Genomic DNA, 26,225 nt, shown 5'->3' with positions numbered 1-26,225 from the left:
CACACACAAACACACACACACACACACACACACACACACACACACACACACACACACACACACACACACACACACACACACACACACACACACACACACACACAAACACACACACACATTTATAAACACTGGCATGCACAGACAGACATAATATACAGGCACACACCCACTCACACACATTCATGTAAACATGCATACAAGTGTACACTAAGGCACACACACACACACACACACACACACACACACACACACACACACACACACACACACACACACACACACACACACACACACACACACACACACACACACACACACACACACACCTACAGAAAATAAGAGTCACAGGGCGTTTTGAAGGGGGAGGGAAGAGGAGAGAAGAAAAAGGGTGTACCTTTCTCTCCCTGCCCTGTCTCTATCTCTGTCCCTCTGTCACTATCACACTCACACACACACACTCACAAATACCGACATACACACACCCACACAAACCTCCTCCTCCACCTTCTCCTACTCTGTGAGTGAAGAGACAAACACCTAGGCACTCAGTCACTTGCCCTCCGCGACAGAGGTTGGTGAGGTTTTAGTAAGAGGGAGAGAGAGAGAGAGAGAGAGAGAGAGAGAGAGAGAGAGAGAGAGAGAGAGAGAGAGAGAGAGAGAGAGAGAGCAAAGGAAGGTTGCTGTATGTGTGGCTCATCTCAAGGCTTAACAGTAAGTAATCCTCTATTGAGTCAATGCTTTTTAAATTATTTTACACTTGGGGAGTTCGCCTTTGCGTTATTGTTTCTTTGGTTCTTCGCAATCTGTCTTGTTTAACGGTGATACTGTAAATGTCCCCCTGGCACAGACTGGTGCTGAAGTATTTTTGCATTCACAATTTCTGTGTATATTATGTCAGCTTTTGTATATTGCACTCGCTAAAGTCAGTTTGACTCAGTTTTAGCATCGCTCCTCGTCTCAGAGGGCCATCAGTATCTCTGTTCTTTCTTTAGAAATAAACCATTAGTCAGAAGAGTAGGGAAGAGAGCGAAGGGTTCTACCGAGGGAGACGTCAATCTCTGATCCTGTCACTTTGATGACTTTGTAACAAGCTCATCTCATTTCCTTTTTGGATGACCTCAGGGTGTCAAAAATAAATGAGCGAAACCTTACGATGGAAAGTGAAAGCATCAGGGGGAGATGGAGGATACTGCATATGAGAGTTCGATGTGCTATGCATATGATAGTTGAACAGGCGCATGACAGCGGAATGCCAAATATCTGATTGTCTCCTGATTTGAACTTTAAGCTCTTGGATAGAAATGATCTTCATACCAGATGAACTAAGAGAGCAGAGGGAGTAAGAGAGGGGCTAGAGAGCGAGAGATGAAACAATAAGAAGGCGAGCGAGAGACGGGACGAGAACACTGAGTAGCAGACTGGGCTGAGGGCCAGGTCCCAGTCCTCTCAGAGGAAGTCTGGCCCGCTACACTGGGAGCACTGGTTTCCTGAAGAAAGTGCTCCAGTGCGGGGACTGACGTACGGAGTACTATCCTGGAGACTAACACACACAACCCTGGGGTTGTGACACGGATAGCCACAGGATGTTTTGGGACAGTGGTGGTGGCGGTGGTGGTGGTGATGGTGGGGAGATGGTTTGTCCGGTAAGTGTTGGAGGATGGCGTTAACATCCCCCCTTCTCCACTGCCGGCTCCCTTCACACACACACATGTACACACCCACACACACCAACACAACATACCAAAGTCAATTTATCACAACTCAATTCTAATAACAACCCAATATTCTAAAAGCCTAAAATGGCAATTTCCCTGCAAACATAAAAATAGTACAAAAGAATAGACCCACGATGGAATCAAAGGGAGATAAAAAGGGTAGGAAACAAAAATTGAAGGTATAACAACAGAACAGCGCCTTCATGTCTGGAGCTGAGGAGACGTTTCCCCGTGGCAGAATGGGGGGGCCACATCTCACTGACATTCATCCTCTGCCCCCCCCCCCCCCCCCCTCTCCCAGGCCTCGACCTCCGAGCAGAGCGCGGCCATGTTAACCTCCGAGGGGTCAGGGGTCACTGAGGCGGGGGCGCCGACCTGGACGCCGGCGGAGGCCGCTCAAGAGGAAGCGGAGATGGCGTCGTGGAGCGAGGCCGACTTTGAGCAGAGGTGTACCTACGTCGTGAAGGACCAGCCCCTGGAGGACCCCCAGCAGGCCCCTGGGGGCCACGCCCAGGGGGCCCCCGCCGGCACGCGAGCGGAGAGCTCTCTGCCCAGGAACCTGAGTCTGAGACGCTGCCCCAACTCAGGCGAGGTATGTACACTCATGTGTGTGTGTGTGTGTGTGTGTGTGTGTGTGTGTGTGTGTGTGTGTGTGTGCGTGTGTGCGTGTGTGTTTGTGTGTGCATGCGAGAGTGTGTTGTGGTTGTGTGTGTGTGTGTGTGTGTGTGTGTGTGTGTGTGTGTGTGTGTGTGTGTGTGTGTGTGTGTGTGTGTGTGTGTGAGTGTGTGTGTTTATGTGTGTGTCTGTGTGTCTGTTGAGTTTCTTGCACACTGCCCAAAACCCAACTTTATAATGTTCTAAAGTGTGCCAGCTGATAAGACATGAAGAAACGCTGTAACATCCAACAACCCGCAATGGGACCAGCGCCCTGGCCCTGTTGGGGTGTTTGTTGAGGCAGGTTACAAGTACCTTTCCTTTTCCATGCTCTGCACTGCTTGGGGGCTCTAACAACAGGACAGCCCTTCAGAGGTCCACCCAAATATGTTCAACATCTCTACCGTCTCCCCCCCCCCCCCGTCCCCCTCTCTCTGTCCAAGAACAATCCCATACCTGTGACATTTCTGTGAAAACATTATGTGCATTCCTTTACATCCAGACACAGACTCATACACACACGCACACACACACACACACACACACACACACACACACACACACACACACACACACACACACACACACACACACACACACACACACACACACACACACACACACACACACACACACACACACACACACACACACACCTATAGCCGCGCCAAAGTGTCCGAACGCGTTACGATTGCACCTCTCAGTGTTTAAGTGGCGGGTTCTCAACTTACTGGGTGCAATGCGTCACTCCCCCACATCCTTCCATCATCCCCCCCCACCCAACAACACACGCACACACACACACACACACACACACACACACACACACACACACACACACACACACACACACACACACACACACACACACACACACACACACACAGCCCCCATCCTCAGGATAAAGCAGGAAGCGTTCGACTTGTTGTCTTAATGTTGGACCGTTTCCTCCTCCTGCTGCCACTCGTACGTCCCAGGACAAGAGCGCCCCCCCCCCCCCCCCCAACTCACACACACACACACACACACACACACACTCCCTAATCATTGCCCCGTGGCCTGAGGTGATGCAATGATTAGTAGCTACCTACTTCAGTGGGGGGGGGGGCCTTGTAAGGAGATACACAATTACACCATAAAGCAACCACCTATATTCGGACACGTCGTAAATACTCTGCAGGCTCAGCGCAAGTTAGTGTGGCTGCGTGTGCTAGGGTGTGCGTGTGTGTGTGTGTGTGTGTGCGTGTGCGCGTGTGTGTGTTTGTGTGTGTGTGTGTGTGTGTGTGTGTGTGTGTGTGTGTGCGTGCGTGTGTGTGTGTGTGTGTGTGTGTGCGTGTGTGCGTGTGCGTGTGCGTGTGCGCGTGTGTGTGTGTGTGGAAGGGGGTTAAGCGTGTCGGCAGCTGAGAGGTCCGATCAGAGGAGGTCAGAGCTGGCCGGCTGAGCAGGTGTCTGCAGGTGAAGGAACGCCAACGCACTCTGACCTTCAGATGTGGTTCACATCCCGACAGGGAAAGGGAAAGAGAGAGTTGCACCGGGGCCACAGGTCCAAACAAGAATGGAAACAGAAGCAACAAGCTACCACACACGGTTTCAAAATACAAACGCATGAGTGCAACATACACACACGCACACACACGCACATACACACACAGCAGCAAAGCCAGCTACACACACGTACACACCTACACACCACCACACACAACCACAGACAGACAGACACATGCACACACACACACGCACGCACACACACACACACATACACACACGAACACACACACACACACACACACACACACACACACAAACACACACACAACGTTAGTAGATTAAACCCTGGTGCAAGCTTGATCAAAATGATAACAGGTGTGACGCGTGCGGGTGTCGACGGACAATGTGTGTGGGTGCATATTGTTCATGTGATACATTGGCCCCGATACAGTGCTGTGAAAGGGGCCCCAGAGGGACACATTAGCCGTGCTCCAGGGCCCACTCAGGAGGGAGCCCCCTGTCAAAGGGGCCTCCTCTGATTGGCTGGCTCAGGGTGTGTCATGCGGACACCCTATCGTCCCCTACTCTCCTGGCTGGGGAGTTTCACACCTCAGGGTAACAGAACAAGAGTAGCGGTTAATAATTAACAGTAGACGCAGGAGAGATCCCATCTGACCCCCGGATGAAATATTGATCAAGAGAAGGTTCTTCTTCCACCCACGCCGTGGGAAACGATCATTTACCCCATTATCGATTATTGATGTGGAATAATGTGCAGGGACGACTTCTCACACCTTAAAGCCGTGTGCTTTTCTTATTTCTTATCACTGTGGTATGAGGAGAACAATTTAGTGCTGAAGTTGAACAAAATACATGTCTTGTCTTGCGAGCTCTGTCTTCAACAGAGGCCCCGAGTATCGTTATTATCAGTAGGTCTCTCATGATAACCTTAGGGAGCTCAATACCCGTTGCTGCTCTAATCATATTCATGACCACAGGGGCTTCAGGTGGGGTCTCCTCCTGTCTCCCCAGATAAAGCTGAGCACAGCATTTGGAGGCATTTTAAACGGAGATATCCATCACTCACACATGTCCTCATGTCCCCCTCCCCCCCCGTCCCTCTCCCTCCGTCCCCCCGTCCCCCTCCCCCCGTCCCTCTCCCTCCGTCCCCCCGTCCCCCTCCCCCCCCGTCCCACTGCCCCCCGTCCCCCCGACCCTCTCTCCCCCCGTCCCTCTCCCACGGCCTCCAGGTGCTCGGAGTGACCAGCCTGGAGCTGGTCCCCCGGGGGACGCGCTTCGGACCCTTGGTCGGGCAGATCTACACCGACGAGACGCTGCCGAAAGTCGGCGACCGGAAATATTTCTGGAGGGTGAGTGTGAGAGTCTGAGAGTGAAAGAGTGTGTGTATGCATGCGTGTGTGTGCGTGCCTCGCTCGTACGTGCAACCGACCAGAACATGTAGCCGGTGCGGCACGGGGTTGGTGGGGTGCGTGGGATGTGGGTTTCCTCAAGGGGACGGCGTTTGTGCAGAAGCTGCGTGATAACCTCAAGATAACCGACCGAGAGATGATCCAATCAGAACACACGCACGTTGGCTTTGGTTAGCTGAGTTCTCTGGAACTTAGAGTGCGCGGCCGATCCTGGCACAACTTCTTAAAAATACCACCGAAAGTTTCAGGGTGAGAACACTATGTGACTGCGTGTGTGAGTGGCTGGCTGTGTGTGTGTGTGTGTGTGTGTGTGTGTGTGTGCGTGTACTGGTGTGTGTGTGTGTGCGTGTGTGTGTGTGTGTGTCTGTGTGTGTATGTGTGTGTGTGTGTTCACACAGCTGTTTTCTGCGGTGGCTGCACTGACGCAGTGTTTTCTCTCCGGGCTCTGCTTCAACTGCCAGTAAACCAGGCATGTCTTTGTAAACAGAAACGCTCTCCCTTGTTGCGTCGCAACTCTCACAATGACTCGGCGAGGAAGTGGCTTTTCTCAGCGCCACCATGACTTCGACTTTATGCTGCGGCTGCAGCACATGACATTTAGAGGAAAAAGAAAGGTATAAGAGGACCATAAAGTGATGAATGTGACATATAACTCATGCAAAGGGTTAAACCCCTGTGCGTGTCGGGTAGTCATAACGGGCAAAGGCCTCAGGGTCGAGGCTGTGACTCTGGAGGTGAAACCCTCCTCGGGCCGCGTCTCACCGACCACAGAGTCCGACTCAGACGAAGAAGATCTGGGTTTGACACTGGGTTGGACTCGGTCCGGGTTTCACTCTCAGGGCAGAACGCCCGCGTTTGACACCTTCACCCCCCCCCCCTCCCACTGCAGGTCTTCTCCGGGGGGGAGCTACAGCACATCGTGGACGCGCTGGATCCGGCGCGCAGTAACTGGATGCGCTACGTCAACCCGGCGTCGCGGGCCGCCGACCAGAACCTGGTGGCGTGCCAGAGCGGCCGGGACGTCTACTTCTACACCGTGCGCCCGCTGCGGCCGGGACAGGAGCTGCTGGTGTGGTACTGCCCTGAGTTCGCCCGGCGCTGCGGCTACCCCCCGCTGGGACACCTGTTCGGTGAGACTGTGTGTCTGTGTGTGCGTATGTGTGTTAGTGTGTGTGTTTGTGAGCGTCTTTCTTTATGTGTGCGTTGGTGTGTATGTTTGTGTGTGTGTGTGTGTGTATGTGTGTGTGTGTGTATGTGTGTTTGTGTATGAGTCATTGTGCGTGTGTGTGTGTGTGTGTGTGTATGTGTGTGTGTGTGTGTGTGTGTGTGTGTGTGTGTGTCAGTGTAGGTGCATGTGTGTGTGTTTATGTCTGGATTTGAATTTGTGCAGGATGATGGGGGACAACTGTGTGTGTGTGTGTATGTGTTTGTTTGTTTGTCACGGCCGGGATGAACATGGAAAGGTCAAAGTTCGTGGTTGCCATCTTCGGGGAAGTCTGGGACCCGATGTGGAGGAAGTAAGAAAGGCTGAAGGGAGAATGAGAGAGGGCCCGGACAGGTTGAAGCACCCGGCCAGCGGACACACTCTCTCTTTGTCCCGTTAACGCGGCTAAACACCCCCGTTGTACGGTCACACCCATGGCTCTTTATCCCGGGCCTGGGAGGGTGGGAGGAAGGGGCGGGGGGCAACAAAGGATGAGAGGGGGAGAGGTGTAAGGAGAGAGGGTCTGTCTCCAGGTGGAGCCGTGCACCCTGGGTAAGGTGACACGGCTCTGATGACTCAAGGCGATGTGTCAGTTTCCCTTTTTCTTCTTGAAGTTGCCCATAGCAACACAGCTGCTGGTCTCCCTCTCTCAGGGTCTCTCTTTCTCTTTCATTCTCTTGATCACACACACACACACACACACACACACACACACACACACACACACACACACACACACGCACAGTGACTCATACACAAAAACAAACAAACACAATCACAAACACTTTACTAATTATATCATGCTTCTATCTTTGCATGTTAGGGAGCAGTCAGAGCATGAGCGTGCAATCTGCACATACACTCACACAAACACACACACACACACACACACAAACACACACACACACATACATGCACACACCTACACGTACATGGTGCATGCAGACAAACAAACAACAGCCGACCACAAGCGGCGGCTGTGAGTGCCTGTGTTGCCTGCAGGCTGCCCCGTGTTTAAGTGTCTCTCAGAGAGCAAGGGGGCAGGAAATGCCCCGGTGACAGCCGGAGCTTCCTGACGGGGCGTCCCGCAGACAGACTGATGTCTCGCTGCTCGTGTCAGGCTGTCTGTTGGCCAAGAGCTCTGCACTTAATAACAAAAAGGTTGGAGGGGGGGGGGGAGGGGAGCGCCACTGAAGACATACGGGGTTGTGTCGGGCCGGAGTTAGGCTGATTCATTGATTGTGTGTAAAGGGTCGAGTGATGGTCCTTCAAGATGAACAATTGGTTGAATGGAAGGAATGTCTTTTTTTTATTAGTATTTTGTTTGATGAAATAAACGTTTGTTCTCGTCTGTTCTTAGCACTGCATGTATACTTTAAGGTTGGATGTTATCTTCAACATGCTGGCGTCTGTCTTTGTGAATGACAATGCAGGTTTAGATTGAGGACTGCACACAGGAACACACACATACACACATACACACACACACACACAGGCGCACACACACACACAAGCACACACATCCAGACTACGCTTGTTGAGGTTTCATTGAAGGTTGGTTTTTCCTGTTCAGGTGCGAGCAGGGGAGTGTGAGCAGGGTTAGAGTGGGCCCACCAGCCGAGATGACAGGGCTGTAATCTTCCTGTCTTGTCATATCATTAAACCGACATGGCCCCTATTGTTCTTATGTCACCAGTGGCATTTCTATAGTGGCATGGCGTGTCTTGTGCGCTATGACAATCTAATAACCCCCCCCCCTCCCATCTCCACAGAGGCCCCCAAGAGGAGCGTGGGCAGGCGGGGCCACACCGTCTCAGAGATCCTCCGCCGCGAGCCGCCCAGCTCCCCCTCCGCCCGAGCAGCTGCACGCCACGAGGGCCCGCGGGGGGCCTTCCCCCCCTCCCCCGGCGTCATCCAGCCCCCGCTGCGCCCGCAACCCCACCCCGAACCCGGCCCCCGCGCAACCCTCCCGTACGGCGCGCCCCCCGACGGAGCCGGCCAATCGGATATGCACTTTGCCTCCAAGTGTAACCGTGAGGGCAGGCCTGGCGGGACGGCCCCGGCCAACCTCCTCTACAGGGGCCTGAGGTACGCCCCCTACCTGCTGCCCCACGTCCCTCTCTGCCTGGGCGGGGTCCCCTACCTCCTCTACAGAGACACGCTCCAGCCCCCCACCGCGCCCCCCCCACCTCCCACCACGCCGGCCTCGGACCGCTACGCCCGCGCCCCGCATCCGTCCTCCGCCGGGCCCCAAGAGCTGACCTTCGCCCCGTCGGAGCCCAAAGCGGCCCCTGTGTTTCTCCCGCCCGGCGGTGGTAGCGCAGACCGCCGCTACCTCGTGTTCGGCAGGACGAACTACCTCAGGTGTCCCGGCGCCGGGTCACCCGCCGGCGGTGGGGTCAAGGACACGGCTCCGGGGGCTACCTCTCTCCGAGGGCCGGACCCCGCCTCCTGTTCACCCAGGGGCGCGTCCCCGCCCGAGGGCATGGGGGCCTCCGTGGACCGCCTCCCCTCCACGCCCACCCCCGCCATGGGGCCGGGGGGGGTCCGCCCACAGGGGGAGGCCGAGAACGCCATGGACCTGAGGAAGAGCAAGGAAGGAGGGTCCGTCGGCTACAAGACCCTGACCTACCCGCTCACCAGGCAGAACGGGAAGATCCGCTACGAGTGCAACGTGTGCCGCAAGATCTTTGGCCAGCTGTCCAATCTCAAGGTGAGTTCTGTCCCTCAAAGGTTCAGGATCAATTATGGCAAGGAACGACGATCCGATACAAGTATGCATACTAATGTATTTTTAGTAGCTAGCTGTCATTAAGATGTAATTTGTAATTAATATGAATAAGTATGCTATGTAAGGAGTAGTACTTTAATAAAAAATGAAGAAACACAAAGCTAGCTTTGTGAGTTTCTTTAACAGTTGATAACAACCCGGTGACATCACATTATTGACGCTCTGGTGACTCCATGGCAGGTTCACCTGCGCGTGCACAGCGGTGAGCGCCCGTTCAGGTGTCAGACGTGCACCAAGGACTTCACCCAGCTGGCCCACCTGCAGAAACACTTCCTGGTGCATACCGGGGAGAAACCACACCAGTGCAAGGTACGCCCCCCCCCCCCCCCACCCCTAGACACATTCCACCTTAAAGACATCCGCGACCTCGAAGTGTACAGCCATGTCCACGTCTGAGGATGCCCCTCCATATCGATCCCTAACCCCCTTTTGATACCCCAACAAAGGTGTGCCACAAGCGCTTCAGCAGCACCAGCAACCTCAAGACCCACCAGCGGCTGCACTCGGGCGAGCGCCCCCACGAGTGCAAGGCGTGCCCGGCCCGCTTCACCCAGCACATCCACCTCAAGCTCCACAAGCGCCTGCACTCGGGAGAGCGGCCCCACCGCTGCCCCCACTGCCCACGCTCCTACCTCCACCACTGCAGCCTGCGGGTGCACCTGCAGGGCTTCTGCCCCCTGGCCCCGCCCCCCCCCCGGGGGGACCGCCGGCCCGTCCCGCCGGAGGAGCTGAGCCGCGTGGACGACGAGATCCAGCGCTTCGACCTCAGCGAGACGGCGGAGCGGCTGGAGGCGCTGGCGGCCGACGCGGGGCTGGAGGGCGTGGACGTGGGGCGCCTGGTGCGGGCGGCGGAGGCGTGCGTGGAGAGAGGGGGCGGGGCCTTGGAGATGATCTGCTACAAGGCGACGGTGGAGGCGCTGGGGTACCGGGACGGTGCCGCCTCCTTCTACCCGGTGGACGTCAAGCAGGAGTCGGCGGCGTGTCCGAGTCCCTAGGGACCCCCGGGGCCGGGGCTAGCTCATACAACCATCAGATTGTCTATTACCTCCCTCTGTGAAAGACTTCTCACGAACGCCACAATGCCTTGACGACCTTTGCTGTGAAGAAGTAGCCTTTGATGTAACAGTGGTCATTGTCCGAGACCCCATTGGTCTAATGATCTGTTTTTTTTACTCTTTGTTAATTTATTTCAGGGTTTAATATGAATCGTTATTTTATAAAGACAGAGATGGGATATTTTCACCCACTGGGATTTTTGTGCTTATCTGATATTTTGTATTGCTGTGAACTCTTCCTTAAGTAAACAAGAGATGTGGATTTAAAAAACGAGTGCTCCTTATTGTGGTCATAATTCACGACCACAACTGTAATGCGTTCATTAACAAGCAGAACAACAACATAATATCAGAATCATGAATAATCAGATTCTGGATAATGATGAAGCCTTCCGCGGGGGCCAGAAAGATAGTACTATGATTCATTCATCCGTGTGGGCGTGGGGTCTTGCTCTCGAGTCTACAATATTCATCAGCAGTTTACCTCGCTACTCAAAGTGAGAACAAACCTGTGCACACACTCCACATTATTCTGATGAATCCCATCATGTGTAAGTTTCAATTTGAACACCCTCCGGAGACGCTAAATGAAACCATTACTCAACAGCGATTGAGTACCGACACCTTCACGCCGTGAAGGAATCTAGATTAAAATGATAAATTCATGTGACTCAGATAGCATTTGAAGATACCTTGGTATGGAACAACGTGTGAAGATGCCAGCCTCTGCATTCCCAGCACCTGCATTCAGTATGAGAGAAGATAAAGGCTACAGTCAGCCTAATAGGCTATAGTACAGGCTAATTCTTACGGGCCGTGATGTGAACGCATGTCGTTTGAGACACCGAGGAGAACGTGAGAGGGAGCCGAGGGCCCGGGAACAGCAGGGGCGCTGTGGATGGCCCCTGGGGATGGGCGCATTACAGAGGTGGTAGAGGAAGTAGTCGCGGCAGCAGCATGGCCAATGGACTGTCGCGTTAATGAAGGAATTGTCACAAACACACAAGATAACCCGAGGCACACGCTTTAAGAATTCAAATATAATATGAAAGAAAAATGTTCTTTCTTTACATTTCTTTGAATATTATTTAAAACTATGAGACTGCAGAAAAAGGCAAGTAGGCTAGTACATAACCGTAGGCCTGTGTGTCTCAATGGTCCAGTTAAATGATGGCTGTCTCCATATATATATATATATATATATATATATATATATATATATAGATATATATATATATATATATATATATATATATATAGATATATATATATATATATATATATACACACACATGGGAAACGTGGTGACCACACCTCGTGCCCATAACTCGTCATCCATCATGGACGTACCTCGTTCCAGGTGTTGTAATCGTTGACTCACATGAACTCACTGCTTCTACCCTTTTATCCGATACAGGTAGTATATAAAGAGAAAATTTCCTGGTTCAGAACATATCTGATGTGATTGGTAGAACAAAACAATCATAAATATATGGACTTTAATACATATACTTTTTTTTACATAAAACATCAATTTTAAGGCCCCTTAATAGAAGAATAACTGTGCAACCATCTTAGAGAACATAAAAATCACATCAGTATTTTCTTTAGGATATTCAAACACAAATATCTGATAAATGTTTATGGTATTAAAGTAGAAAAATCTTGCTCCGGGTAAAAAGACAAAAAAGAAATCCCCTGATTATGTTTCCTTATAAAACATGTTACAAAAAATATAAGTGCGTCCGACGATGAAAAAGTAATATTTTGATCATTTCAATTAAATAAAACAGTACAAACAATAAGCATGTTTTGGCAAAAGCAAAAGTGAACAGTATACCGGTAAACCAATTTTTTTCATCAACAAAAATACCTCCATATATATATATATATATATATATATATATATATACCGTTGTAAAAGTTAAAATAGATACAAATTTGTCTTAAAACTGTAGGAGTGTGATTCCATGGCATGTGCAATAGCACGCTAACAATAGCCACCAATCGTACTTGAGCACGGTACAGGTGTGAAACAGGCTTGGGCACGGTACAGATGGCCTAGTGTGAGTGCGCCCTCTCTCTCTCCATCGTTTGAGTCGCCTGCCCTAAGAACCCCGAGCTCGCCTCAGAGTCCATCCGCGCAGCCTCTCCATCCGCCCCGGTCGCTTTGCAATCATCCAACTCCTTTCTTTTTTTTTTTCTACACAACAAGCAAACGTGGATTTCAATTTTCTATTTTTCTATCGTGTTCATTGCCAATCCTTATCGTTCTCATCCTCCGGCTCGGACGACTCCTCCCTGCTGCTGCTGGGCTCCTCCGGCTCCGCCCCCGCGGTCCCTTCCACGCCGTCCTCGCCCCCGGGCACCGCTATCGTCGCCGCTAGGGCTGCCGACGCCACGGTGGCCGACGCCACTGCGGCTGCTGCCTGGACCTCCACCTCCACCTCCTCCTCCTCCTTCCTGGCCTGGGCGGCGGCGGCGCTGGCGACCCGCTCCTCCTCCTCCTGCTCCCGGAGCCGCAGGGCGGCCGCCTTCTTCTCCTGCTCGGCGTGGCTCTTCATGTGGGCGCTGCGACTCTTCACCTTGGTGAAAACCCTGCGGGGGGGGGGGGGGGGAGGTGCGTGAGGCTGAGGAAGCTCACCACTCCACCTTCGAGACAGGGCTGATTCACTGTCACTGATCGCCCTCTGAACACATCCCATCAAAGATGTGTGTGAGGAAATAGACTGATAGTCATCGATCATATGAAACACATCAACGACCTTCTGTAGGTCCAACAAGATGTACATCATATGCATCTACTAAATATGAGCACAGGTTTTAATTGGAGAGGGGAATAGAAAGGTTCAGTGTGGCTCCGTGTGCTGGAGAGGATTTTTCCGTAGCGCTGTGCAGTCCAGTCTGCTGTTGGGCAAAGAGCCAATGAAGGTGTGAGGAGTGGCCTTGGCGTCATTGCACTTTACAGAGGTTTTGTGTGAATGTTCTGCCCTCTAGTGGCATAAAACCGAAAATCTATGTGTATGTTTAATAGTGGGAATGATTCACTATTTAGTTTGTGATTTTAAATTATTTAACATTTAAAATGGACTGTGTTTGGTGCACGTAGCATCACTACACACCAGAGATAGGACAAAGTCACTGTTTGGCAAGTCCCAAGTAAGTCCCCAGTCAAGTCTGAGTCGAGTCCCAAGTCAAGACAGGGAAAGGCAAGTCGAGTCCAAGTCAAGGTCACACCAAAGCCAAGAAGATATTATTGAAGATACGAGTGTGTAGATATGTTAAAAAAAATTAACGAAGGTAAACGGTTGAACAATGATTTAATTACGATGTCTTGCGTTTCAGAGGCTGGCCAGTCGGCTTCAATGGGACCAAATCTAAAACAACAAATGTTTTTGACTCAAGACATGTCGAGTCATTACAAGTCAAAGAGGCAAAGTCCGAGTCAAGTCTCAAGTCAATAGCAGTCAAGTCTAAGTCGAGTAGCAAGTCATGCGTAATTTTGTCGAGTCTGGTCATCAAAATCATGACTCGATTTTGCCTCCAGTCCAGTGACTCCAGTCCACATCTCTGCCACACACACACACACACACACACACACACACACACACACACACACACACACACACACACACACACACACACACACACACACACACACACACACACACACACACACACACACACACACACACACACACACACACCTGCTGCACTTCTTGCAGGGGAAGACCCCCTCGGGGTCCTGGGAGGGTTTGGAGGGCGCCCGGTTCTTCCGGCCGGCCGTCTCTGGGCGGGGCTTGCGCGGGGCAGGCACGGGGTGGGCCTGGGGCTGGGTGGCCTTCTTCAGGCCTTCCAGCTTCTCCATCAGCACCATGGAGCCCGCCTGTGCATTTGGAGGGGGGGGGCATCATATAACCAACTGTAAAGACACCAACCTTGCAGCCTCGCCAGCTCCTCTCACACACACACACACACACGGGACGCAGCTATTTGAACAACGCAGGCAAAACTGGTTTTCTGTTCAAATCTGAATGTAACTCCCACTACTTCTACACCTCTTGCTGTTTGATGTCGTTGACTTGTCCACGCCGGCCAACCCCAAGCCCGCACTTTGAATGTAACGCCTCCGCTCCCCCTAATAACCCCCCCCCCACACACACACACACACACACACACACACACACACACACACACACACACACACACACACACACACACACACACACACACACACACACACACACACACACACACACACACACACACACACACACACACACCTTCTGCACTTTGTCCTGCGCAAAATGCACGTTTAACTTGAACTAATAAAAAGGGCAGGAGTCGGTTAAGATATCATCGTCTTCTAATTCTACTTTCTTCACAGGGAGGAAGTCAAGAGTATGTGTGTGGGCGACACGCCTCCGCTTAAGGACCGCCTGCGTCTAGAAGCACGTTATCTGTTCACAATAGGACCACAGTGCGCATCTGCGTTCACGTCAGCAACTGCATTCAGTTTGACAGAACATATAGGCTACTGTCGGCCTAATATGCTATAATATAAGCATATATAATGTACGTTAAGTAAGATAGAACACCTCGGAAATCAAACAGCGACCTGTCTCTGTGGACAGGTCTGATTACACACGGTTTTCGAAACCCATCATCAGAAAACCCCGTTGTTAAACACAATGTACAAGCGCCTCACTGAAAACATGTGAATGATGCTTTTCAGTGTCCATACCAAATGCAGCAACATTCAATTTCGCCGCACAAAGTCTGCAGTAAGCCCTCCACAATACAGCATTCTAAAGCAGGGGGCGAGAGGCAGACTCACTGGTCCACGTCCACGCGGTTCTAGCGCTCTCAACTGTTAGAACCGGACCTGAGTTTGCCTCTCTGTCGGCCCCACCTTGGACCCATTGTGTCAGTGTTTGGGTTTCAGTTAACAACGCCAGACCTGGCCCGCAGATCCTAAGATTCATTCCCCACTCAAGATCATTCTATTACTAGTAACAGAGTAATATATATATATATATATATATATATATATATATATATATATATATATATATATATCCATATCCATGTGTGTGCCAGTGCACAGGGTATCACAGGGGGCCTCAAAGGGAGTGAAGCATTATCGTTTCCCAACCAGATAAGCTGGTTTTTCTTTTGACAGATTGACAATATTACAAAGAATGTGTTTTTTCGATCTTTCCAAAAAGCGCAACACCCTAAACCATGAATCATGGAACTTCCTGATACAGAGGAAGGGTTTTCAGTTGCAGTAACAGGCAGTACCTCCCGTTCCCTGCCTCCCGTTCTTAAACCCATCCCTTATTCTAGTACAGAAGAGGGTGGGGACAGTGAACCGTCCGCACAGCAAAGAACCAAGGCTGGAGGAGCAAAACCAAGGAGAGGATATTTCAAAATGGTTTAGAAAGGAGTGACCATATAGCAACAAGGAAAGCACCGTTTAAAATGCAATGCTCATTTGCAAACAACAATATGTTTCAGTGTTTTAAAAATATCCTTTTCTTTAATCTTCACTGATGCAGACTCAACCATTTGACATAGCAGTGTTACCTCGAGGGATCTAAAAGAGGTTGAGTCTGCCTGCTGAACTAGAGAAGACACTTTGTAAGGCCTGCTCGGATGCGGCAAGATGACCTTTGGAGCCGATCAGATGCTCAACGGCAGACGAGACACAGCTGGGGCACTTACATAATCATGGGCTTGGAGGGACTGAGTGACCCGTGCCAGGCTGCCATCTTGGGTCTGATCGCAGGAGTCCCTTTCCCTTTGGTCGTCCCTTTCCACCTGTGGAAGAGGAACACACAGTGCATAAAGTCTATGATTAGAACCAATATTATTATTATTGATTTTTTTAATGTTCTCAATCTTGTTGCAAGGACTGTTACCCCACTACATCAGATTTAAATAGTGTACTCCAGGATTTACAAAGAAAGTTTAAATCATTATGAATATGTGTAACTTGGATTGTGTCTGAACAGGCATTGGCTAACACTTTCATTAAATCTAAAACCAGTGTTTTTAGCAACTGTTGGCACGCCAAAGTCTACCTTAATGTCCGGCGCAGCCTCCGCGCTCTTCTCGGGTGAGTCCGGAGGGCCGTAGGTAGGGGCCCCGTTGCGACCCATCTTGATCTGTTTCTTAAAGGTGTAGTAGAACTCCACGCACTGGCACACGGTCTTCGTCTGCACCTTTAATAATAATCATTATTAAATTAGTATTAATAAGAATATTCATAATATAGGGCAACATTCGCTGCAGAAGCTCTATAATAACTGCAGACTGCGTGGGCGTCAGGATGCAGACACGGGTTATGTTAAAATAAGTCTTGTTGATTTAAGATCGGGGAGATACAGCTCTTGAGTGTTGACAGAAGCGTCCATGTTACGTGGCTGTAGATTTGTGTGTGGGTCTTCTGAGGTGTGTGTGAACAAAACGCATCCATCTAAACCTAAGTCAGTCCTTGGTGGCACTGCTCACTCTGCGCTTGCCCAAACTGCCTTATATTCTATACTATTAGGTTACTACTACTTTAATATTATTAAACATGACATGATTCAGATTTTGGTTGACAGTGGCAATATCAACTCCTGATACTGCATGACACAGGGATCTACATCATTGCCAAGCCGTCTTTTGTAACGTGGCTCGTGGCGCTCGCACGGTCGTATCTCATTGGCGGGCCAAATTCTCTGGGCTAGCAAGGCAGAGAAAGGGAAGGTGGCATCTCCCCATATGACGACATACGGGGAAAATTCCCAAACGGCGCGTCTGAGCTTCGTTTTTTCAAAGGCGGAGCAGAATGCCAAGTGCTCGTTTTACACCCAACGAAATTTCTACTACTGGGGGAGCAAAGGTAGGCTAGGGGAACTCACATTAATGTTAGAGAAAGTGACATTTTCATGCCATGGGATCTTTAAAACATAGTTCAGTTAAAAGTTAAGCAAAAATGATGCATTTGCTCTTGCATTTTTATGGAAGAAAAAAGTTACTTTTCTTTAAGTACTAGGTAGTATCCTGTGAAGAGACTGTATATCATAAAAAAAATACACATTCGCCATCTAAAAGTGATGTGGACGTTAAAGTGAGACCATAAAGTGATTAGGTAGCGATAGCGATTTGAGAAATGAATCAAGGGGACAGTGATTTAAAGGATATAGTAACTCAATGGAGAAAAATGTGTGCGCATACCAGTTTTTGCACCATGAAGAAGTCCTTCCTGTAGGCAGAGATCCCCTTGTTGAAGTAGCGCTTCTCTGCTGCAGTCCAACAATCTGATCCTGCGCGGAAACACAGCAGCAGTGAGTAGAGGACTACTCTGTCAGTGCACTCTTAATGTGGAAGGAACAGAGCAGCAGTGAGTAGAGGACTGCTCTGTCAGTGCGCTCTTAATGTGGTAGGAACAGAGCAGCAGTGAGCAGAGGACTGCTCTGTCAGCGCGCTCTTAATGTGGTAGGAACAGAGCAGCAGTGAGCAGAGGACTGCTCTGTCAGTGCGCTCTTAATGTGGTAGGAACAGAGCAGCAGTGAGCAGAGGACTACTCTGTCAGTGCGTTCTTAATGTGGTAGGAACAGAGCGGCAGTGAGCAGAGGACTGCTCTGTCAGTGCGCTCTTAATGTGGTAGGAGAGAGGCTGCATGCAGGAGAGGGAGGGCTTCAGGGAGACTTCCCCCAGCAGGTTAATGTTTAAGAGACAAGAGGCTGATCACACAGTTTCTTCCCACCAAGTCAATATGTGCGCTCTTCTTAACGCTCTTAACGTGTGTTTTTATGGCAGTGTTTCACAGTAAAGTGGCTTGTTGAAGAGAGGAAACGGCAAAAGAGCCGTGTAGCAAACCTGGGTTTGTACAAGGTGTGCAGGCCTACACGGTGGGTCCATTGAACCACAACACATGCGTTCTTACCTGAGTAGTGATAGTCGGCCATGTGATGGCCTCTGGGGAAGACTGGCTGCTCCTGCATTAAATGTTTCAGTGTTTCCTTTAGGAGAAAAGGCAACAAAATTGTTGGTTGTTTAAAGGATAATAAAAAAAATCCAGCTGCATAATAATCAGACCTAACTTAATAATCAGACCAGAACTTATCAAATGCAAAATAACAAAAAACACAAAAGCAACTTTAAGAGGAGAAGAGCTATTAGGTCCAATGACTCACCAGGACGTTCCCTCCACATTGATGCAAACAGTGTAGAGCCAGCTCCTGATTGGTTCCCCCGCCGCGGAGCACGCTGGAACAGGCCAGGTTCATGAAGTCCTCCACTGGGTCGAGACGGAGGGAGACGGAGGATTTAGGATACACCGGTACAGAGAGAACTACCGCAAATGCAAGATGATGACATGATGACATTCTTATGCCAAGATGCTAACGCTAAGCTAGCGCTGAGGTACTAACGGTAGTCCGGCTCGTCCTGTTGGGTGAGTGGCTCCGCCTTGGGAAGCCACAGCAGGTCCGCCCGGTGCTCGTCCGGCAGCAGGGCGGAGTCCTGGCGTAGCTCCGGGACCTCTGCCTGGTACTGCTGGCCAATGTTGATGCGCCTGCCGCGAGAACGGATCCTCAGTTAGGGGTCAATAGTGGGAGCGGCATGCGGAACTGCAGTGGACTATTCAATACAAAGCACTAATGGACATGATCACGCTGATTGATTCTGACTGTAGTGGTTCTCTGACACACACGCGCGTGCACACACACACACACACACGCGCGTGCACACACACACACACGCGCGTGCACACACACACGCGCGTGCACACACACACGCGCGTGCACACACACACGCGCGTGCACACACACACGCGCGTGCACACACACACGCGCGTGCACACACACACGCGCGTGCACACACACACGCGCGTGCACACACACACACACACACACACACACACACACACACACACACACACACACACACACACACACACACACACACACACACACACACACACACACACACACACACACACACACACACAAATGTGTCATCGTGTTACCCAACGTATTGTGACACCGTGTTACTAACCATATTGCGTGCTACGTTGTGTGACTATACTTCTTGTGCTGCAAACTTGGACCCTGAAGCCATCTACCACGGCTCAGGTCTTCTAGTCTCGGGGGGGGGTTTGTTATATTGACCGATGACTGTACTCACGGATCAAAGCTGACAGCGGTTGCATCAGTAATCAATGGCAAGACTGGTGGAGTGGGGTCTGAACTGACTGGAAAAACACAAAGGAGGCAGCCCTTTTAGACACATCCCAAGGGTCTGGAACCAACACCCATTCACCCAGATACCAGTCTGGGGAAGGTCAAGTGGCCCATCATTGGGAAAAGAGACTATTACCATGGTTAAAAAAATGTATGTACACACACACACAAGTACATATTATCAAATAATTAATGATTATAGATCATTAATAATATATTAATAAAAACGATATTATACAAACTGAGTTATTTATTTTTTTAATTCATTCTCTATATTTATATATTCTAAATCGTTATAGAGCACATTTATCGACAACCAGCATGGCCTTACAAATCACGAAGTAGATGGCAGCAAACAATCAAATCTGAAAATAGCTGACCCGACGACGTTCATATCTATCCATCTTATATTTGTATAGCTATAAAACCAATATAACTAACTAACTATTTGAGAAAGTAATGAATAACTAATGTGGAGGGAGCCGTTCCTTTCAGACATTTTAGGTCTCCAAGCACCTTGAGTAGCGACCAAGATGGGAGGCCTGGGAGGTGATGGGGTTGCCGTGGCGACACTCACCGGAGCGCAGGAGGCTGCGTGTCGAAGACTTGGGCGTGGCCGGCGGCGGCAGGCTCGGCGGTGCCAGGGTCGGCGGCGGCAGGGTCGTCGACGGCGGCAGCGTTGGGGGCGGGCCGCCCTGGTTGCCCGCGGCGATGTTGGACAGGAAGGTGGAGAAGTAGAGGCCCGAGCCACCGCGCACCGGTGACAGGATGGGGGGCGGGGTGTAGGGGGGCAGCGCCAGCGGGTGGTCCGGCAGGCTGTGGACGGGCGAGCGCAGGTGGCTCTGGTAGGGCGTGATGCTGGAGTAGACGGAGGGCGCGATGTAGGTGGACAGCTTGGGGGGCGGGATGAAGAGGGGCTCCGGCCGCGGCCGCTTCGACCGGCCCCTGGCCTTGGCCTCGTGGTCGTCGTCGTCCTGTGGAAGAGGTGGTGAGGCAGGTCAACCAATGGGGATGGAGCGCAGTAGCCTGGCTGTGGGCCAGCCCAAGCTCCATCGTAGATGGCACGCTGGTCTGGGGAGGCTGCTGTCATTCTCTTCAGCACGAGAGGCCGTGATCAACAGGCCTAGTTCAAACGACTCTGTACGCAATTGGCTGCTGGCCGTCGCTTCCCTTTCGTCATTGTGTTAAACCAGCCAATAGCGCGCCAGGGGGAAAAGCCAGCTTGGTGATTGGCTCCCACAAAAACGTATCAGAAGCAGAAAGAAATGCATTGCTCTTCTCCAGACCCTTCTGCAGTCTGAATTCAAATCGCCGGCTGAATGGGCGTGGGGTACCCAGTCTAGGAGTACAGGTGAATACCTGGGATCTCACTAGTAGTCATTATACTGTATAACAACCCTATGGTCCTATTCTAGAGCAGGGAAACCAAGGCCAAGAAAAACTAAAAGACAATCGAAGTATGTGGTTCTTAATAGCGTTAGAAGTCAATTCAATATTTCTGGGCTGTTTCCAGGAAACTTAAGTTAAGAAGATTATTTTGATTTACATCAGAATAAGCCTCAACCAGGGAATGTCTAATGATGTATAAATTAAAATATACACAAAAAACACAATCAGGACTTTGCATCCATTAGGATTAACATTGCTTGTATGCGTGTTTGCTTAGTACTTAGCCAACCAAGTCCCGCCCGCATCTCACAAGGTAATCACTCCCGATGCAAACTACTTCTCGAAAAGCAATGATTCCTGTTCATCGTAGTGAAACACCAAAGGGAAAGGACGTTCTCCTGACCTGAGCGGAGCTCTCGGAGAGAGACCCTCTGAGGGAGCGCCGGCGAGCCACGATGACGGACAGCTTGTGGTCGCTGTGGGCGAGCCGGTGGTGGTCTCCCGGGTCCATCCTCCCTCTCCAGGGGCTCCCCAGAGTCCCCTGGCCCCCGGACACGGGCACCGACACGGGGATGACCAGGGGCCCCATGCCGCCCGCCTGCTTGCCCACGGGGGCGCCGTCCTCCCCCAGCTTTGGAAACAAAAGTAGGAAGAAGAAGAAGATGAGAAGATTGAGGAAGTCGCAATTAAGGGAGAAAACGCTGAGTCAGGGTGGACGAGAAAGGGGAAGATGGGATGAAAGTGGTTCTTTTTTCATTTGAGCCATTTCAAAATGGTGTTGTGCGTTTATTAACACACGCACACACTATATACATACAGTACACAATGTTTCAAGTACAACATTAAAGTAACAGTTGCACTGTTAGTCGCAAATGTTGCAAATGGGAACATCATTACTTCAATTGTGGATTACGGAATCAATTCATGCCAACCGTGCAGGAGATAACCGCGCAGTCGGACTCTCCGACGGAAAACAAATCAAAAGAAATCGCACCGATCCACGTACAAAAAAAAAAAATGCCTCTTCAATCTTCAGCGCAACCTCTGATTTAACATTCCCAGCCCTAACTACAACAAGTTAAATAACACATAAAGATAACATATTAAGAATTGTATTCCTATTCCACTTGTCATGATGAGACTCTGCTTTGTGTTTCTTCCATCGTCACTCAATATAAACCAGTTTCTGGAGGCAGCGGTGGGGCAGTGTGTGGGAGTTGGCCTGGGCAGGGCTGAGGCGTTCAGGGCCCCTCCCAGGCTCTGTACAACGACTGCCAAGAGCCTGTGGAATGTGGAGGTGTGCAGACATGTCACAGCAGAGGAACACAGGAGTGTGTGCGCACAAACACACACACACACACGCGCGCACACGCACGCTTTACCCCGCTGTGCTAAATGACTGACGACAGAACGTGTGTCAATAAGAAAGTGTGTGCAAGAAATATCTTGTTCACAATAGTTTTGTATAGTGCACCCACTGACTAATTATTGACAACGTTTTGTAGGAAGAGGTCCTCTGCGAGACCTGGAGCTTCCCTATTGCATGTCTTCTTTAAGGAAGGGTTTAATCTAAATAAAAATAAGAGAAATTCAGCCAATTATGATTCAAGAACTGTTCCATGAAGACAGTTGTAGTTGCAGTAATACCAGTTTCAATGAAAAGAAAAAGCATGGCAGCTGACAGCTGCAACGTATGAAACAAATGAATCACCAGGCTCTGGGAAAAGGCTTGGTCCATCCAAAGTTCTGCATTTAAAACAGGCCTCTTCCTCTTTCTCTGGCTGGTGGCATTGCAAACGGCAATCATCTCATTAAGATAATAAATGGTTTGAAGAAAGTCGTTTTATTCCCCCCCAATTTAACTTTATCTCCATGAGTACATGAGTATATTATCTCCTCATGTACGCAATATCAGATTTGTTCTCGTGTAGCGGAACGTAAACTAAAGACAGAAAAATAAGAAAGATCTCACAGATGTGGTGCTGGTGGAATAAGGCAAGCAGATGCCTCCAATGTTCATGCTGACAAATTTAAAATGAGTTTTCCAGAGAGGTGCCCTGTAAAGGAACCCTAAAACATGCAGCACTACATTAGGGTACGCTATAACGACCAGCCACACTCCATACATTACATTGAGTGGATTCTTTTTCTTTACCTTGCCCCCCCTTGGGGGAAGGGACTCCCGCTCCGACGCCTGCTGCGCCAGGGTCTCGAGATTGATCTCCTTCGACGCCCTCCTCCTGCGCCGGGTGCTCTGGATCACCCCCCCGGTGGTCACCGGGCCCTCTGCCCCCGCCGGCAGGCCGTTCTTGGAGAGAGGCGGAGGGGTCCAGGGCTCGTAGGCGCTCGGCGACTGCCCGTCCCTGGAGAGGCGGCGGGAGCGGCGGGGCGGGACACTGGAGCCGCCCGCCGCTCCCGCCGCGCCGGGGGGCTTGGAGTACAACACCTTGTCGGGGGACAACTCCACGGTGGCCGAGGAGTCGCCGCTGGATTGGATCTCCGCTTCCTGTCTGGCGCCGCCCGCGGTCTGGGCGGTTTCTTTCTGAGCGCCGGCCACGGACGCGTTGGGCTCGGGAGACTGGTAGGACTGGAAGTTCTGGGTCGGCTTTGGCTGCCCATGCAAATGCAAAGTCTCTGGCGGTGCAACGTGTAGTGGCTGTAGCTGCTGCTGCTGTTTCTGCTGCTGCTGCTGCTGCTGTTGGTGCATTTGTTGGATCTGTTGCCTCCGCTGTTGCTGTTGATACTGCTGCTGCATCTGCTGCATGTGTTGCTGCTGTATTTGATGCTGCTGCTGCTGCTGCATTTGGTGCTGTTGTTGCACATGTTGCTGCACATGCTGCTGCTGCTGTAGCACGTGGCGATGATGAAGTTGCTGCTGCTGCTGCTGCTGCTGCTGTTGGTGCATTTGTTGATGTTGCTGCTGCTGCTGCATCTGTTGCTGTAGGAGATGATGTTGGCTTTTAGGTTGCTCAGTGTAGCCGAGGCCAGGCATGGCCTTGTTGAATACCGGGTAGTATCCAGGGGGGAACTGCTGTTGCTTGGCAGGCCTGAAGGTCGTCTGGAAGGGCTGCAGCACGGAGCCAGGCATGTTGTGGGAGGCGGTGTGGGACTGACCCTGGATGTCTACGCCTTTATTGCCATGTGGTTGAAAGGTCTGGAGCTGAGCTGGATGCCACTCCAGGCCCCTCACCTGGACCTGGGCCTGGACCTGGGCCTGGACCTGGGCCTGGGACTGGGCCTGGGCCTGGGCCTGGGCCTGGGCCTGGGCCTGGGCCTGGGCCTGGACCTGGGCCTGGACCTGGGCCTGGGCCTGGGCATACACCTGGGGGGCCTCTCTGTAAACCTCCACAGGTCCGGGGGGCTGAGCCTCCACGGCCCCCATCTGCACACCCCCCACATCGTGACCCCCTTTATGGAACGCTGTCGGGCCCCTCACTCCACCTGGGTAGGTAGTAAAGTTTGGACCCCAAGTGGGGACCGGGGCGTCCTGAGACCAGCCTGAGCCCTGTAGGGGGTCCTGGTGAATCCACTTTACTGGGGGGGCCTGTTGGTAGTGGAGGCGGCCTTGTGCCCCTTTGTCTGGGTTGTAAATCCCAGCGCTGCTCCCAGAATCGTTAAGGTTTGACTCCAGAGCAGGGGGAGCAATCCCATAATAGTTATCCTGGGAGGACTGCACAACCTCTTTCATGTCGGCGGCCCTTTGCCGGCCACTCTTGTCAGTACTCACTTTATGTTGAACAGGAAGGCTCATAGTGATGTTATGCCACTTGGAAAATAGCAAAGTCTGAGCAGTTCCGGGGTTGTGGCCTGTGCAAGGCCCCTGACGTCCCGGGAAGGAGTTCTGTCTGGCTTTATTTAATTGTGTGAACCGAGGTACTCGGGAGGAAATATAAATCCCAAAGGAAACGACCATGGGTGGAGAGCGCACACACCCCTCCGTCCAAACTCACATCTGAGATTTGCTGTCCATCTCTGTAGGTTGCTCCGAGTGAGGACCTTGGATCTTTAAAGAAAAAAAAGATAAGTTACATTGTTTGCCCATTGAAATAAGGACCTTTTTTTCAGTTGTCGGCAACGAGGTGGAAAATTTAGCCCCCCCCCTCCCCTTAATAAGAAAGTAAAAATTACGTGGACATGTAGGTATTCTCGGGAGGACTACAAAACGGGCGCAAAAGCCGCTAGATATCCCATTTTCTCTGTAGTCAAAAACACAAAGTTTCAGCACGATCAAAGTTATGGATTTTATGGAAACGACAGCGACGGCCGCTGTGCAACGCTGCACTTTGGCACGTACAGGAAACGTCCAACCGTTTAGGATTAAACAAGCAAAAGTCAAGAATATGTAGTGCTAACATCAATAGTGGTCTCAATATTGAAAGTCTGCACGGTTAATCCAACTAATAAACGAAATGTTGTAACATAACACAAAGCGTGTACCTTTCTCAATGTTGCACAGAGGCATTCCACGAGTTCCACGGAACTGCAACTTTGGTTTCGATCAGAGTCGACAGCATGCAGCCGCTCCATGACGGGAGTGTGCGCAACAAATGTCATAACAAAAGTCGAACTTTCCCTCGAGTGGAGGATCTCCCTGCGTTGAGATCATGACGAAATGCGTTTCATAATAATAACGGATCGATCGCGCGATTAACAATGAAGTTATAATGTTGCACTCTGTACGTCCGTAAAAGAAAACACTACCAGGAAAACATGTCTAACACAACTTTCACCCCCCTTCAGCGAGGGAAGCACGCAGTGACAGTGTCAGTTTCTTTTTGCATGCAACAACCTACTTTAGTTCATCGAATCATGACGCATTCAATCCGCTCCCGTGACTTACGTATCTCATATAAATATGAAAATTGGAAACATTCTGCAAAATACGCAGAAATCTGCATAATCGAACGCATCGCCTCACCCCAAACAGCTCCACACACACACACAGTGTGACCCGATCCGGGGGTTTGACCACGCCTCTCCACATTTGACCATGCCTATCTCTACATTTGGCCACGCCCCTCTCCACATCCGTATACGTTTGTTTTCCTGACACAGTGGCCCGTAAACGGGGTTATTTTCAGAGAATCGGATCAGAATTAGAATTACTTACTGCCTAGAACATCTTATTATTGTACAAGTACACATGAGTTAAAATTCTTAGGCTTGGTACCTCAACAGCCACATAGCAGCAACAATACAAGAAGAGATAGGTGAGAATAAAAATATGTAAAAAATAAGTAGCAGCATAGATCACAATGATAAT

General features: G+C 50.7%; 2 protein-coding genes across 9 annotated transcripts; one reads left to right on the top strand and one right to left on the bottom strand.

Annotated features, from left to right (window-relative positions):
* The first annotated feature begins 408 nt into the window (after nt 1-408).
* LOC132449881 (PR domain zinc finger protein 1-like) lies at nt 409-10,060 on the top strand. Its single transcript, XM_060041757.1, is given in 8 exon segments — nt 409-711; nt 2,017-2,307; nt 5,108-5,227; nt 6,177-6,417; nt 8,264-9,204; nt 9,463-9,591; nt 9,729-9,820; nt 9,822-10,060. Coding segments are annotated over 8 exon segments (2,034 nt in total). The 5' UTR covers nt 409-684; the 3' UTR covers nt 10,015-10,060.
* A 1,761-nt stretch (nt 10,061-11,821) lies between these two features.
* Nucleotides 11,822-25,940, bottom strand: mideasa (mitotic deacetylase associated SANT domain protein a). Of its 8 annotated transcripts, none has more exons than XM_060041742.1 (14): nt 25,400-25,912; nt 24,249-24,965; nt 23,118-24,188; nt 21,366-21,593; nt 20,151-20,547; nt 19,518-19,584; nt 18,764-18,906; nt 18,527-18,630; nt 18,277-18,352; nt 17,565-17,653; nt 16,424-16,564; nt 16,065-16,160; nt 14,045-14,223; nt 11,822-12,935 (listed from the first exon to the last, which is right to left on the bottom strand). In XM_060041742.1, exons 2-14 carry the CDS (start codon nt 24,873-24,875, stop codon nt 12,590-12,592), a joined length of 3,564 nt encoding a protein of 1,187 aa, XP_059897725.1. In that variant the 5' UTR covers nt 24,876-24,965; nt 25,400-25,912; the 3' UTR covers nt 11,822-12,589. The 8 variants fall into 8 exon arrangements, with proteins under 8 accessions (XP_059897725.1, XP_059897724.1, XP_059897726.1 ...); XM_060041741.1 differs by having other exon boundaries at nt 23,118-24,212; nt 24,261-24,965; XM_060041743.1 differs by having other exon boundaries at nt 23,118-24,200; nt 24,261-24,965.
* Nucleotides 25,941-26,225: the final 285 nt, after the last annotated feature.

This window comes from Gadus macrocephalus, chromosome 21 (assembly GCF_031168955.1).
Source record: "Gadus macrocephalus chromosome 21, ASM3116895v1".
In the NCBI taxonomy this organism is placed as follows: domain Eukaryota; kingdom Metazoa; phylum Chordata; class Actinopteri; order Gadiformes; family Gadidae; genus Gadus; species Gadus macrocephalus.
This window is presented reverse-complemented; position numbering and strand designations above follow the sequence as displayed.

Coding starts and splice junctions, on each gene's coding strand:
- mideasa (XM_060041737.1), bottom strand. CDS start 24,875: ATGGTCGTTTCCTTTGGGATTTATATTTCCTCCCGAGTACCTCGGTTC. Junction 18,353..18,526: donor AATGTGGAGGGAACGTCCTG/GTGAGTCATTGG, acceptor TTTCTCCTAAAG/GAAACACTGAAACATTTAAT. Junction 16,161..16,423: donor AGGCTGCGCCGGACATTAAG/GTAGACTTTGGC, acceptor CCTCTTCCACAG/GTGGAAAGGGACGACCAAAG.